General features: G+C 28.7%; 1 protein-coding gene across 1 annotated transcript in view; it reads left to right on the top strand.

Annotated features, from left to right (window-relative positions):
• Window positions 1–616: 616 nt before the first annotated feature.
• The window catches only part of LOC100210847 (E3 ubiquitin-protein ligase TRIM23), a 20,734-nt gene continuing 6,971 nt past the window's right edge, over window positions 617–14,379 (top strand). Inside the window, exons 1-3 of the mRNA XM_065801562.1 lie at window positions 617–860; window positions 11,454–11,622; window positions 13,931–14,379. The exon at window positions 13,931–14,379 is cut by the window's right edge and continues 64 nt beyond it. Coding sequence (XP_065657634.1) covers window positions 768–860; window positions 11,454–11,622; window positions 13,931–14,379 — 711 coding nt within the window. The 5' untranslated portion in view covers window positions 617–767. The remainder of the gene's footprint in view (window positions 861–11,453; window positions 11,623–13,930) is intronic.

Consider the following 14,379-nt stretch of genomic DNA (forward strand, 5'->3'; position numbering starts at 1 on the left):
TTTTCTACCATTAATTCAAAAGACATTCAAGTAAAGAAATAGAGGATGAAAAGAATGGCTGAATCAGTATAAAAATAGGTAGGTGCAAAATTAATTCCCCTAGATTCCTATTTTACGGTTCATGACAGCTAGTCAGCAAATAAGAATTTATTTCATGACACCGAGGTGATAAAACTGAGATTTGATTGTTGAATATCCTCGTTAAGAATGCGATAAAGATTAAATGGGAAATGAATTGACACTAAGCTGCATGTGTGTCAGTTTAAATTTCATGTTATTTACCATTTACATGCGCTGACTGCATGCTCCAGGTTCAATTTTAGCTTGCTTTACAAAACAAAGTCATTCTCATTTAGCAATTACGTTAAGATAATAGTGGCAACCTCTTTCACTAAATTATATTTTAGCTGAGGCAAAAATCTGTTGCGGGTTCTCTTCTATGTGAAACTAAACTTTTTGTAAAAGCCAAAATTAATGTAAATTCTTTCATCGTTGCACTTGACCGTTAACCAAATTTAATAAAAATTGGCGATAAGAAGGACTGTTTTTAATAAAATGTTTCAATAAAATGTACGCTATGTTTATGATTACGAATGAATTTCGACTAGGAGTTACCGTAAACCGTTTTTAAATGTTTTTTTTGCGTGTTTCCATTTTTTTGCTACATTAAAAATTTAAACAATAAAAAAAAATATAAATCTGCTCAGTATATGTGAATATGTTTTAGGAAGGATATCGCTTCACAGGGCCGGGCCTATATCTGTAATATGATGAATACTAGTTTTGGGATGAAGTTCTCTTTTGAAGGTCTAACGATTAGGTCACCATTAAGCCCGGGTAAAATTCAAACAAAGAGTAATGTAAGTATGTGATTCTAAATTTTCGTAATATGCCTTGTTTTTGTTTTAAAAAAGCCAGATCTCAAAATGGTTTTTTAAAGTATTTAAAAGTAAAAAAATTTAAATTCAAAGAATTATAAAAAGTAAAAAGTTTTTTTAACTAATACTTTAAAGTAATATTAAAGTATACTTTAATGAAATAATTAAGTAAATAAAAAAAATTAGCAAAGAATTCTAATAAATTGCTAAATAAAGCTTCATTTAGCAATTTATTAGAATTTCTTTGTTAATTTTTTATTTACTTGATTATTTCATTAAATTTTTGAGTCAAATACTTCAAATAACATCTTGAGACAACAACAGATGTTATTTGAAGTAAACAACAAGTTCATTTATAAAGTTTTATTAGGTAGTTTAGGAATAATATAAAAATGAAATCAAGATGTTATTCTAAAGAAAAACTTTGGATTAAGTAATAATATTAAAATAACAAATTGAATTAATGTTATATTTTGACAAACTACAACTAATAAAGTCGTGTTTTTTCTTAACATTTTATCGTGTTTAACTTTATTTATTATTAAAAACTAACAAACATGATAAGTACCAAAAGAGGTAGTGTGGTTGACTTTAAGATGTTGAAATGTTTGGGAATGGGTGTTAACAGTTATCATGACTATAAAAAAAATTGTAATAATAAAAATGATAATGACTGGCAGTTATAAAGTTAAGTTTGGTTTGCCCCATGAATTACTTCTAACTCTTGGTCTTGTACTCACATTTAGACTTTGAGACATTTGGTCTCAAAGTCTCAAATCTTGAGCCCAAATGTCTTGGTTTTTGTTGGACTTAGACTTTACTGTTTTGGCTGCATTTTTACTCATGTCAACTGGAAACATAGGCAATAAAAGCTAATGGTGTCCAACGGCTCAAAAGAAAAGAAATGATAACGATTAGTGGAATGTGTTGGGTGGCTAACAGAAAAGAAATGTTGATTTTAGGCAAAGATTAAGAATAGTATGTATATCTGATAGGGTGTGTCAGGGAAGATTAAAGTGGTTTGAGACCGTAGAGCATAAAGATGCAGATGACTTGGTATTAGCATGTAGATAGTTGCCAGATAAAGAAACTGGCAATTCAAGCATTTCATTAGCATAGACATTGAATTCTTCTTCATTAGTTTTTCTAAATTTATGAGAATGAATTTTCTTTTTAAGATACTTACTTTTATAAACAACTGCAGCTTCTCTAACTATCTGATGGTTGTCAATAAGGTTTGTGTTTTGGAGTTAAAGGATTGAGAGAGATTGTGACAACAATTAAGAAAGAGAAAGAGTAGCACCCCATTCTATTGGTCATTCTAGCTTTGGGGAATTGTTAGTAGAATATAATAGACAAAGCTATATAAGTTTTTTACTAATTTATTTAATTATTAATTAATTTATTCTTTTATTTAAGTGTATATTATGGTATCTCAAAAAACAACATTTTAAATTTTTTTTTCTGTCACCCCTTATGTGCTCTATAAAAGGAGGCATCTATAAAGTATGTACACAGTAAATCAACTGATTTAGCGTCCCTCCTTCCTTGTACGCACCATTATACTTTCAATGACCTCTGATCTTTGGTGTACATATGCACCATTTGTTGCAGAGTCATCTCTCTTTCCAAACCCCTACTTTTTTTAAAACATTAAAAACAATAAGATGTAAAAAAAGTAGTTTAAAACTTGTTTAGCATTTAAAAAGTTTGTTAGTTTACAATAACAATAAAAGTAATAATAATAATAATAATAATAATAATAATAATAATAATACAAAGTTATAGCTATGGTTTTAAAAAAAAAAATCGGAATGCAATATTAAGTTGCATTATAATAGCCTTTGAATTAATTGTTTCTAAAATAATCATTGTCTAAATTTATTTATTGTTTCTTGATTTACTGTTTATGAACTTTGTTTATTCCAATTGTTTAAAATTGGTCTTATTTATCTTGGTAAACATGATTTTATGATCTGCTTTGTGATAGAGTGATGATTTCTTAAATGCAGTTGGTTGGTTTTTAAAGGGTTTATGGGATTGATAGTTTCGAAAATCTTGTGGATTTTATACTGGTATTTTAGGTCACCCCTTGCTTTTCGTGTTTCTAAAGACATAATTCCTAATCTTTTTGCCAGTCTTCATAGCTGTAATTGCTTAACTCATTAATAATTTTTGTCGATCTTCTTTGTATACTTTCTGCAGTTTTAATGTCACCTTTTAAATAGGTACACCAGAAATGCACCGCATATTCCAAGTTAGGTCTTACTAAAAATAGATACAATTGTTTTATTTTTTTATTACTTTTGAATGTTTTCCTTATTAATCTTAAAAAAATGGTTTGCTTTATAAGCTACAGTTGCAGTAAGTTCTTCTATTTAAGGTCTTTTCTAAACAATACACCCAATTCTTTTTTCTTTTCGGTTGTTTCTATATTATGTTTATTTAGTTAGCTATAGCTATAAATCTGGTTATTTTGACGAAAATGCATTACATTACATTTTTCCTTGTTGAAAGTCATAGATTATGTATTAGCCCATTGCCTTATTTTATTAACATCATGTTGTAAATTTAGATTAGTCTTAAGGTACTCTGCTAGTTACCTGTATCCAATTTGATGTAGAATTTCCTAATGTAACTCTTTATTTTCTATTGGTTAGAAAAGCATGAATTCATTTTATTAATTGACTATCTATCCCATATTTGCGTAATTTATGAATAATTATTTTATGGGAAACCTTATCAAATACTTTGGCAAAATCAAAGAAAATAATATCTACCGGTATCCTTAGATTTAGATTATAAGAATTATAAGTTTCCAACAAATTAGTTGTACAACTTTTTGAAGGAACAAATCCATGCTGGTTCCGATTAATTAGTTTGTTGCTGTTTAAGTAAAATATTAGGCTATCTTTAATTAAACTTTCCATTAATTTGTACAAAATTAATGTTAAAGACACAGGTCAGTAGTTTCCTGGTTCTATTTTGTTTCCCTTTTTAAATAATGGAACAACATTTGCCAATAGCCTCTTGTTTGGCAAAGTGGAGAAAATAAACGATTTGATAAACAACATAGAGAGGGGTGCTGAAATAGTTGATGTCAAATTTTTCAATACTGCTGTATGAATAGAATCATAACTCAGATTTATTATAAATTAACGATGCAACTTTTTTCAAAATGTTTTTATAGGAGAGAACGGTATAGGGATCAAAAAATTTTTTAGAGTTTGTCCTTTCATTCGAACTATAATTTTCTGATCTATCACTCTCAACAAACGATTTATGGAATTTATTGCTTATTATTTCATTTCGATTTGAGGTTAATTCGTCCCAATTATTTTTTAATACTTTTACAGAATCTTGTGGCTTAAATTTGTTGTTTACATTAGAATAGAATGATTTTGGATTATTTTGCAATTCAATGCTATTTTTTTTTTCAAACTCCATCACTGCTCTTTTAAAGTCTTTCAATGTAAGTTTTTGTAAATTTTTATGATCATGGAGGATCTCAATTTTTATGCCACTGGCTATATATTTTTGCCATGTTGAATTTATTTATTTCACCAATTGTTTGACTTTGCTATTAAACCATGGTTCATGAATGTGCCCTACTACCTTTCTTTTTCCTAATAAATTTCAAACAACCATCATTGTATAAGATTTCTGATATAAATAGCCACTCCATCTCCTCTACTTTTTTTTGTCTTTTCTAAATATTTATTAGTTTTCTATTGTAGCTGTAGAGGTTTCTATAAACCAAGTTTTAGATATCAAAGCAATGTCTATTTTTTCTGACTTTATGTAAGCTTCAAACTCATACATTTTGTTGTCCAAAGAACAAGCATTGGTGTACGTAAAATTCAGCTTACTTGATTGTCAGTATTCATTATATGATCCTTCATCGCTTCCTTTATCATTATAAACAAGATGAAGGAAGCGAATTCCAAAGAACTGATGTTTGGGGAAAAAAAGTAGACAAATAAGAATTTTTGGAGCACTTAGGAACAGTCACAGAAAAAGTATGAGACTTGATTGAATGACAAGTAACACAAAAATATATTTTAGTAGATGGTACAAGAGACGCTAGATTTTTAAAGCAGCGCTTCAATACAAGGATGGATTTAAAATTTATAGAGATAAGGAATAGAATCCAGTGTAAGAAATTGGAGAGCAAGATAAAGAGATGGAACCTTAGCAGATGCTAGTTGCAATGGATTTGATATATTGTTTCCAAAAAAGATTGCAAGTAAGAGTTAATCCTAGGAGGTGAAGGTTAGATGACTCATTGAGTATATTACTATTCATAAATATAGAAAGATCTAGATTGCTGCAAAAATGATCAGTTAAAAAAAATTGATTTTTATCTGGGTTAAGGTTCACCAGCCAACGAGAGCACCATTTTGTAGCAGAAGTGAGATCCTTTTCAAGCTCAAATGCCCCCTCTAGGCAATCAGAGAGTGTTAGCTTTTTATCAAGACAAGAGTAAATGGTAGTATTGTCAGCAAACAGTTCCTCCTTAATTGTTTGAGTTTCTGGGAGATCAATAATGTAAATTAAAAAAAGTATTGGGCCAAGGATAGTACCTTGAGGAACCCCTGAAGTTATGGGTAATGAAGAAAAGTGCTGTCTATCGAGGACAACTTTTATACTACAATTGGTATGGAAAGATTTAATGATCTTATAGATGTTACCTGATACACTGTAAGAAGAGAGCTGATGGAGAAGACTAGCATGCCAAACTTTATCAAAGGTTTTAGTATTTTTGAGAGCGATAGCCCTAATTTCTTTACATGTATCTAATGCACGATAAAACCTATTGGTTATTGCAGTTAACAAATCAGCAGTAGAACAAGAAGATTGAAATCCATATTGATAATCAGAAAGTAAGCTATTAGATTCAAAATTAGAGATTAAATGTTTGTTAATTAAAAGTCTCAAAAATCTTGCTTATGATAAGAAGAAGACTTATGATAAGAAGATGACTTATATTTACTTATCACTCTCCAGAATTATTGAAAATAGAAATACCGGTTGCTGCTTTCTTGCAGGGTAGATAAGGACCACAACCTCTAGATGAGTTTAAACAAGAAATCACTTTAGTAGGGTGGCCAGCAATATGGAAAACCTGAAAAAGTTAAGGAAGTTCTAAACTAAGTTAAAAAGTTGGGGTAAAATTACGGAATATATTAGATTTTTCAAGTCATAAAAAGTCAGGGAATTTTAATGGATTAAGTAACAAAATAAATTTATTTTTTGATTATTGGAGGCAAAAATCATATTATTTTACTTCATATTTTCTTATATTTTTTGTTTAAAATTGTTAATTTATTTAAACAGCTTTTAAGAGAATTTCTATTATTTGATTAAGTAATTTCTATTATTTGATTAAGCGTAAGTTTTATTTGTTGCCTCTTTATTGCTACATTTGTTAAATTTATTTCAGTAAGTCAGGGAAATTTCCTTTTATTCAGGGAAAAGTCAGGGAAAATGAAATCAAAAATTGTCTGACCACCCTGTTTAGATACAGAAGCTGGAGTGATAGGAATATCAATCAATGAATCATCCTGTTTGTCAACTATATAAAAGTTAGGATGTGATTAGTGGAATCAAGAGATAAGATTGATGAAAAGTTTTTATTAAACAATTCAGCATTGAAGTGAGGTAACAAAATCTGAACCATTCAAAAGAAGTAGAATAACAGATTTGTTATAAACTTTCATAAAGACTCTCCAGAAGTTTCTAGAGCCTAATTTTTGTGACCTAAGAATAGCGGGCTTTGGCGTTAAACAAAACCCTATTACAATGGTTTCTAGCAATAGTAAACAGAGTCTGTTTTCTGGAGAATTGTTTTGCTGATAGATATGGAAGTAATGGCTATGATTGGAAATTACAGCAGCACAATGAGAGCAAAATCTTGGAGAAGAGTTAGGCTTAACTTGGAATTGTCAAGAGAGAATAAGATTCCATGCCAGCATTAATCCAAGAAGTTACTTAAGAAGCACATTTGTCAGCAGGAAGACAAAAGATTTCTACCCGAAGGCCATCACAAAGAAAATCACAAGAGTCCTAGTCAGCTTTAAGGTAAATGAGTTGTAAGAGGTACAATGATAGGGGGATTCTGGTGATGAAGAAGAATGAGATAGTAGTTTTAGATAGATCAAATCATGATCAGAAGCACCTAAGGGTGAATATGGAAAGACTGGGCACTGAATAGAATCAGAAATAAGACATAAGTCGAGTAGAGAAGGTAAATGGTTCGGATAGTCTGGAAAGCAAGTTGGAAAGTTGACTGTTTGTGTTAGAGATTGAGAAAGATAAAAGTTGTGGGCCTTAACACCTGCAGAGGGTGGTCAATTTGTTAAGAAATAACACCAAGTAAAAAGCAGTCATGAGATAAAGGAGAGCAACATAGAACAAGGCAATAGAGTGAAGTGGTGCTTCAAGAATGGTCTTAAAATTCAAACCTAGTCTCACAAAAAGTAAGTAGGTCTGGTGAACTTTGCAAGAGAAGACTCAACAGAAAAAACGAGACTTCGAAGACCACAAATGTTATTGAATGATATATTTAGAGAACAAGGTGATGATGATGGTTTTTTGTGTTTTACAGTTTTTGACTTTAGTATTTTTTTCAAAGTGGTTTAAGAACTTGAATCAAAGCACATATAGTACTCAGTACACTATCTAATAGTCCAAGAGGTTGCCCTATTACTATTAATAAACTCTAAGCCATAACAAAGGGCTCCAAATGTGGCCTCAATGCACACCTAAAGGTCAACTATTGACACCATCTATGGGTATCATGGCACTGTTAGTACTCTGATATTTTACAGCTGATGATGGAATCAGCCTTAAGTCTTAAAATCATTTAATCATTTATTGCAATTCCCTCTTACACTGTTTTTAACTAGTGGAAAACATTTTCCACTGTTTATTATGTCAATACTGTGCATAATGCTATCAAATCAACCCTTTTCCTTCTCTCAGTTAACATTGTCAAGCCTAAGGCAGTGAGTCGATCTTCATATTTGGGACTATTAATTGATGAAACAAGTTTAGTTGTTTTATTTTTTTTTTTTTTCAAACACATTACAGTCTCCTTTTATATAAGGAGACCAAACTGGAACTGCAAACTCAAGAAGTGGACAAATTAATGTTAAATAAAGAGATATCATCAGTCAAAACTTATTAACATTTTAAAATGATTTCTTTATTTGTCTAAGCATTTGATTTGCTTTGACAATTGCCATAGTTACACAATTAAGATTTGTCCATTCAAGATTTGTAGAAAACTCCAAGATCTTATTCAGACTCAGAATCATGAAGTTGTATACCATTAATGAAAAGTGGATAATTTTTGTCGGTGGAGCCATAACATATCATAATGCACTTGTTTATGTTGAATTTTGAGGAACCAATTTTTAGTCCATTCAAATGCTTTATTCTAGATTTCTTTGATACAGATCTAAATTTTCTATTAATAAAATTTTGGTTTTATCACTATATAACATTAAAACATATTTGTTGAGTGATCAAAATGTATCTGGAAAATCCTTAGTTTAGAAAACAAAAAGGAATGCTCCAATAATTAAACCCTGAGACACGCCACTATAAACATCAACCCAATTAGAGACAATGTCACCCTTTCCTACTCTGTCTCCTATTTCTGAAAAATGATGCTAACTGTTTCAGTACTAATCCATCAATACTATAAGCTTTTAGTTTTAGCAACAAACTGTTATGAGCAACTGTTTCAAAGACCTTTGCAAAATCCAGTAGAATAACATCAATTGGAGTGTGATTTTCAATGTTTAATGTTGTAAAATCAATTGTTTCAAATAGATTTGCTGTGCATGGTTTATTCTTTATGAGTCCGTATTTTATTAGAAAATTGTTTTTTTTTAAAAAAGTTTATTTTGTTCAGAACTATACCTTCTAGATCTTGCACACCACCGAAGTATGAGAAAGTGGTCTATAATTAACTGCAACTGCTTTGTCAGCTTTTTTGAAAAGAGGAGTTTTACTTGCAGGCCTAAATTGAATTAGAAGTTGGTTTTTTTAACATTATTCTTCAGAATCTCTAAAGAATAATGTTAAAGGAAGTGTAAATCCCTCTGAAGAATTCTTTAGCATAGCAGGGTTGATACATGAAGTTTATCAGGTCTGAAGGTTTTATTTTTGTTAAGACTCTGAAGCTTGTTTAAAACTGATTTCATTAGGGAATAGATCAGAAACATTTGTAGCTTAATTGTTAACTCTGGACTCAAACTTAGGAAGAGCACCATAGGCTTCAATAAAAAGTATATCTTGGAAATATTTGTTTAAAATATTATCAATTTCAACCTAATCTTTTGAAATACACCTATCATCTTTTTGTTAAGCTTTATTGAAACTTTTACCATTAACTTTATATTTATGTAGCTTGTTTATGTTATTTACATTGTTTGTTATTTTAGACTTTGGCTTTTTAAACTAATTCTTATTCATAATTCATTCAAGAATTTTTTACTTCAGATTTTACAATCTCTTTACTTAAATTAGCATCTTTCCATTTTCAAGCAAATTTAAAAATCCTAAATTTCTTTTTTTCCAAATTAGGAATTTAAGTTCTTTATTTATACACAGGGTTACCTTTAATTTGTGAAACATCAACAGTGGGAACAAATAAATTGCTTTCAATGTTGCTGTAGTAAAGCAATTCATTATACATATCCTGATCTGGTTTTACCCAGTCAACATTCAAAATAAATTGAGATTTTATCAAATTTTGCTTTTTCTGTAAACAAATTTATAACAGTTTACAGATAAAAGTTTCATTTTGTTTTTAAAAAATTAATTTAAAAATATTACCAAATGTCGTTTAGTGGTATTACCAAGCACAAACTGTGTATCTATTGCACATACATTTCCGGATTACCGAAGAATCCCTTCAATCCCTGAATTGTTATTAATAGAAGAATACTTACAAAATATAAAACAAAAAGAACTAATATTTTGTTGACTATCCTTTTGCTTTTAAGTGTTCACTGATATGTATCGGCATGGAGTTCACTAAATTCTGAGTAATATCTTTTGGATCACTATTCAGTAATTTTATTACTAATTCTTTCAGCTGGTCCAGATCTTTTATTTCAATTTTACCAAGATGATGGTTTAACCCATACCACAAACTCTCTATGTAATTGAGATCTGGATAATTGGCAGGCCAAGACATGGTTTTAGTTTTGTTTTCTTCAAACAATTGCTTGCAAATCTTAGCAGTATAGAGCATTATTCGGTTGAAAGATTCCCATGTCTTTTGGAAAAATGTCAATAGAAGGCATTAAATAGCTATCAAATATGTCTAAATATCTTTGAGATTTGAGCCTTCCATCAAATATTTTGAAACAACCGACACCTTCATAGTTCATGCCGGCCAAGATGCCTATACTATCACTACCATGATATATTTTGTTCTAACATAGAACAATTTGGGTCCATTTTTTCATGTTTTCATTTTTTTTTTTTTTTGTTCTTCTCAGCATTACTTGGTTTTTCTTAAATCAACCTCAATGTTTATTTTATCTCTGAAAAGAACGTTGTGTCACATGCACATAGACCAAATTTTATGAGCTAAACACCAGTTTTTTCTTGTTTTCTGATGTTTTATAAATAGGCGTGGTTTCTCTTTTAATATTGGTTGATTATTCTGCTAAAAGTGGCATGTGTTGTGTTAAAATGTTTTGCTGTTTCTCTCATTAAGATATTTTTTTCATTCCTTACTATGATTTTACATTTTGCTAAATTATCAATAATTTTTCCAGTCAGTTTGATTGTTGTATTGCTGAAATATTGTAGTTAATTAGACTCATTTTTCTATTTAATTTTATAGAAATTTTTCAAATATTTATAACAATTTAAATAAAAATTCTCAAAAATATATATAGTTTATTATAAATAGTTTGCAAATAAGTGCAAAGTTTTAATCAAAGACAAATGAAATTTTGAAGGAAGTTTGAAATAATAGAGTGGATTGTTAATTTTGACCCTAATAATTTTTTTAGATTATGAGATATATGTCAAAAAAAAAGCAATATAATTAGCACATCAAATAATATTTTTATGAATATCTATATTTATTTGAAAGAAAATAGGATGCTCATTAATAAACATTTTTTATATTTAGAAATCAGTCAAACAATCATTTATTTAATATCAAAGTCCAATGATATCAAAAAAAAACATGCTGGATTGTTATTAATGGCCAATACTGTATATATATGTGTGTGTTTATATATATATTTCTATATATGTGTGTGTGTGTATATATATATATATATATATATATATATATATATATATATATATATATACATATATATATACATACATATACATTTATATACATATGTATACATATACACATATATATATATATATATATATATATATATATATATATATATATATATATATATATATATATATATATATATATATATATATATAATCTTATAATAATATATAATTAATAATATATATATTGTTTTATATATGTGTAATAATCTTATAATAATAATAAGTTTTTATATTTTTAAGACTCTTGAATGTAGAATTTGCGATGATCTATTTGCACAGCATGGTGAAAAAGTTCCAAGAGTTTTATCATGTGGTCATTCTATTTGTCATGAGTGCTTAAGTAAATTACAGAATGAGACAGTTGTTCAATGTCCCTTTGATAGAACATCTACAAATTTAGGAGATGCTGGTATTTATTATAACTTTAGAAATTTTTTGCATAATGCATTCTCTAGTTTTCTATTATATATAACTTCCTTTTTTTGTACAAATATAAAATTAAAGAAATTGATTTTATATTAAAGTACAATTATATCAAAATTAAGGGCTGTTTGATATGCATTTTGCATATCAAACAGCCCTTAATTATGAAATTTAAAGTGTTGAATCTATATATATTTATATATATTTGAATATATGCTATAAAGAATTAAAACTATAAGACTATTAGGTAATTTTTTTATTCAAAGTTTAGTTTATTTTTATTTGAATGATACACTGATACACAGAAACACTTCCTGTTAATATTAATTTAAAGTTAGTTACTTAAAATTGACTAGTGTTGTAATGCCCAGGACTAAAAATAAATGTTGTGCTCATTTGTTCCCACTTTGATCATTTTTGCTTCACTTTCTTTTATGTCGCATGGGGAGCAATGATGAGTTGCAAATCATGATAAGGGCATTATAGAGTATTTTAAATGCTCTGATGTTTTATATCATGCTGCCTGATAATCTTGTTTTTTGTAGCAACATATAACACAATGTACACACACACACACACACACACACACACACACTTGTCTTGGTCTTGAAGCTTGGAGTCTTCGTCTTGGTCTTGAAAACCAGAAGTATTATTCTGGGTCTCGGACCTTTATGGTCTTGTACTTTATTGATCTTTACAAAAAAATATCAACAATATTGATGGATTAGTAGTAATAATAATAAATAGTGGATCACAATTTTTATGTAGATAGTAAAATACATCACAACTTTTCACTCTCATTAAGATTTGTATCTAAAAAATTGTGTACTCTATTTCTTTATACATATTTTGTTAGATTTCTTAAAATATATGATGTGTGATAAAGTGATACATAGTTGTCTGTTGCATGCTAAAATATTACATCAAATAAAGACCTAACAGTATATAAAAATCTATGAGCATTATTGTGTTAGACTTTTAAAAATGTAAGTCTTGACCTTTGTATTGTTAAATCTTTTAAAGTCTTGGTCTTGGTGTTGGGTTGACTTTTTGATGTCCTGGTTTTGGTATCTGTTTTGGAATTTTAAGTCCTGAGCCCAAAACTTTTGGTCTTAGTCTTAATCCTGACCTTTACTGTCTTGACTGCATCTCTGATTGGTTTGTGGTTATATAGAAATTTGTTCTCATGTCAACATTTAAACCATTATATTAATATTATATTTATATCATATATGACAACATTTATATTTATAGGATATCAGTTCTATTTGTTTGTTTAATAATGCCTTTGTATTTTTGTATTACAAAATTACTAGCTACTTTGTATAAGCAAAATAGACTTTTTTGTATCAATTATTTTTATAATTGACCATATTAAATTGGGTGTTGTTTGTAATTTTTTTTTGTATCACATAAGAATTTTAAATACATAGTTACCTTTGCTAGTTTTTTGTTTTTAAATGACTGCCTGCAATTTGTCCACCCAATTTTCTACATGTCCTCTGTTGACTTAATGTATGTTTTTTCTGGCATGTTTGGGGAGGATGGAACATATTTGCATTTGTTATTATATTTCTTTAATATATAATTATAAAGCAACTAAAATTATATTTCTTTTGTATATTTACACATGCAAATACAGAAAATTGCACGTTAGAAAAAGAAACAAGTTGAATGCAAAAAAGAAGTGCAGTAGTTCCGAGTTCTATCCCCACATATCAGGTAGTACTGTGCAACTTGTTTCTCTGCACAGCAACCTTATTCCTCATGCTTTGTGTTTTGCAATGCAAGAGTTAAGAGAAGGTTCTTACTACAATTAAAGTTTTAAAAGCCTCCTCGACTGTAATGGCTCTCTTAGCCTTGGGGATGTAAATTAAATTAAAAAAAAACAAAAAACACTAAGTTGCAGTTTTGTTCTTTTATAGATTAAAAAAAAAGGTTTCAAATTCGAACAATAGTTATTGTTTTATATGCATTACTTTTGATATTATGATATAAAATTCTTTATTTTTTGTGTCAAAAAAAAAAAAAACGATATATTATTTGTTTTCTTTTTTTAAACAGAAAAATAAAAATGATTTGATAGTTCAGACATTGTTAGCCTTGCAATCTTTAATTCAATGAAAATTTTTTTGTGCCATATTAAATCTTTGTGCCCGGGGCAATAACTCCTTTGGTCCCCTTTTTACACTACAGATATTGACATATGAAAAACAAAATATTGCAAAATGACAGAGATTTTTATGAAATTTAATATGCCATTGTAATTTTATATATATATATATATATTTTAGGAATTTGGGGATTAAAGAAAAATTTTGCGCTATTAGAACTTTTGGAAAGACTAGAACAGTTAAAAGAGTCAAAAGCACTTACAGAGTTTGTAGATGAAGCATGTGTGACAAAATGTGATGAAGATGATCGTCACCAAGCTGATCTTTTTTGCACTGTATGCCTAACAAATCTTTGTAATTTTTGTGCTAAAGAAACTCATAAATCTAGAACATTGCTTCTTCACAAAAAAATTCCTATTAGTGAAAAACCACGTATAAATCCTCCATGTTCATTGCATTGTGCTCATATTTTAGAGTTTGCATGCTTAGAAGAGTCTTGCCGTGAAAGCCCTTTGATGTGTTATATATGTAAAGATTATGGAATTCATAAAGGGCATAAGCATGTATTAATTGAAGATGAAGCTGAAAACATTAGAAAATCTATTCAAAATGCACTACAACATGTAAAA

The sequence above is a fragment of the Hydra vulgaris genome, chromosome 07 (assembly GCF_038396675.1).
Source record: "Hydra vulgaris chromosome 07, alternate assembly HydraT2T_AEP".
Classification (NCBI taxonomy): domain Eukaryota; kingdom Metazoa; phylum Cnidaria; class Hydrozoa; order Anthoathecata; family Hydridae; genus Hydra; species Hydra vulgaris.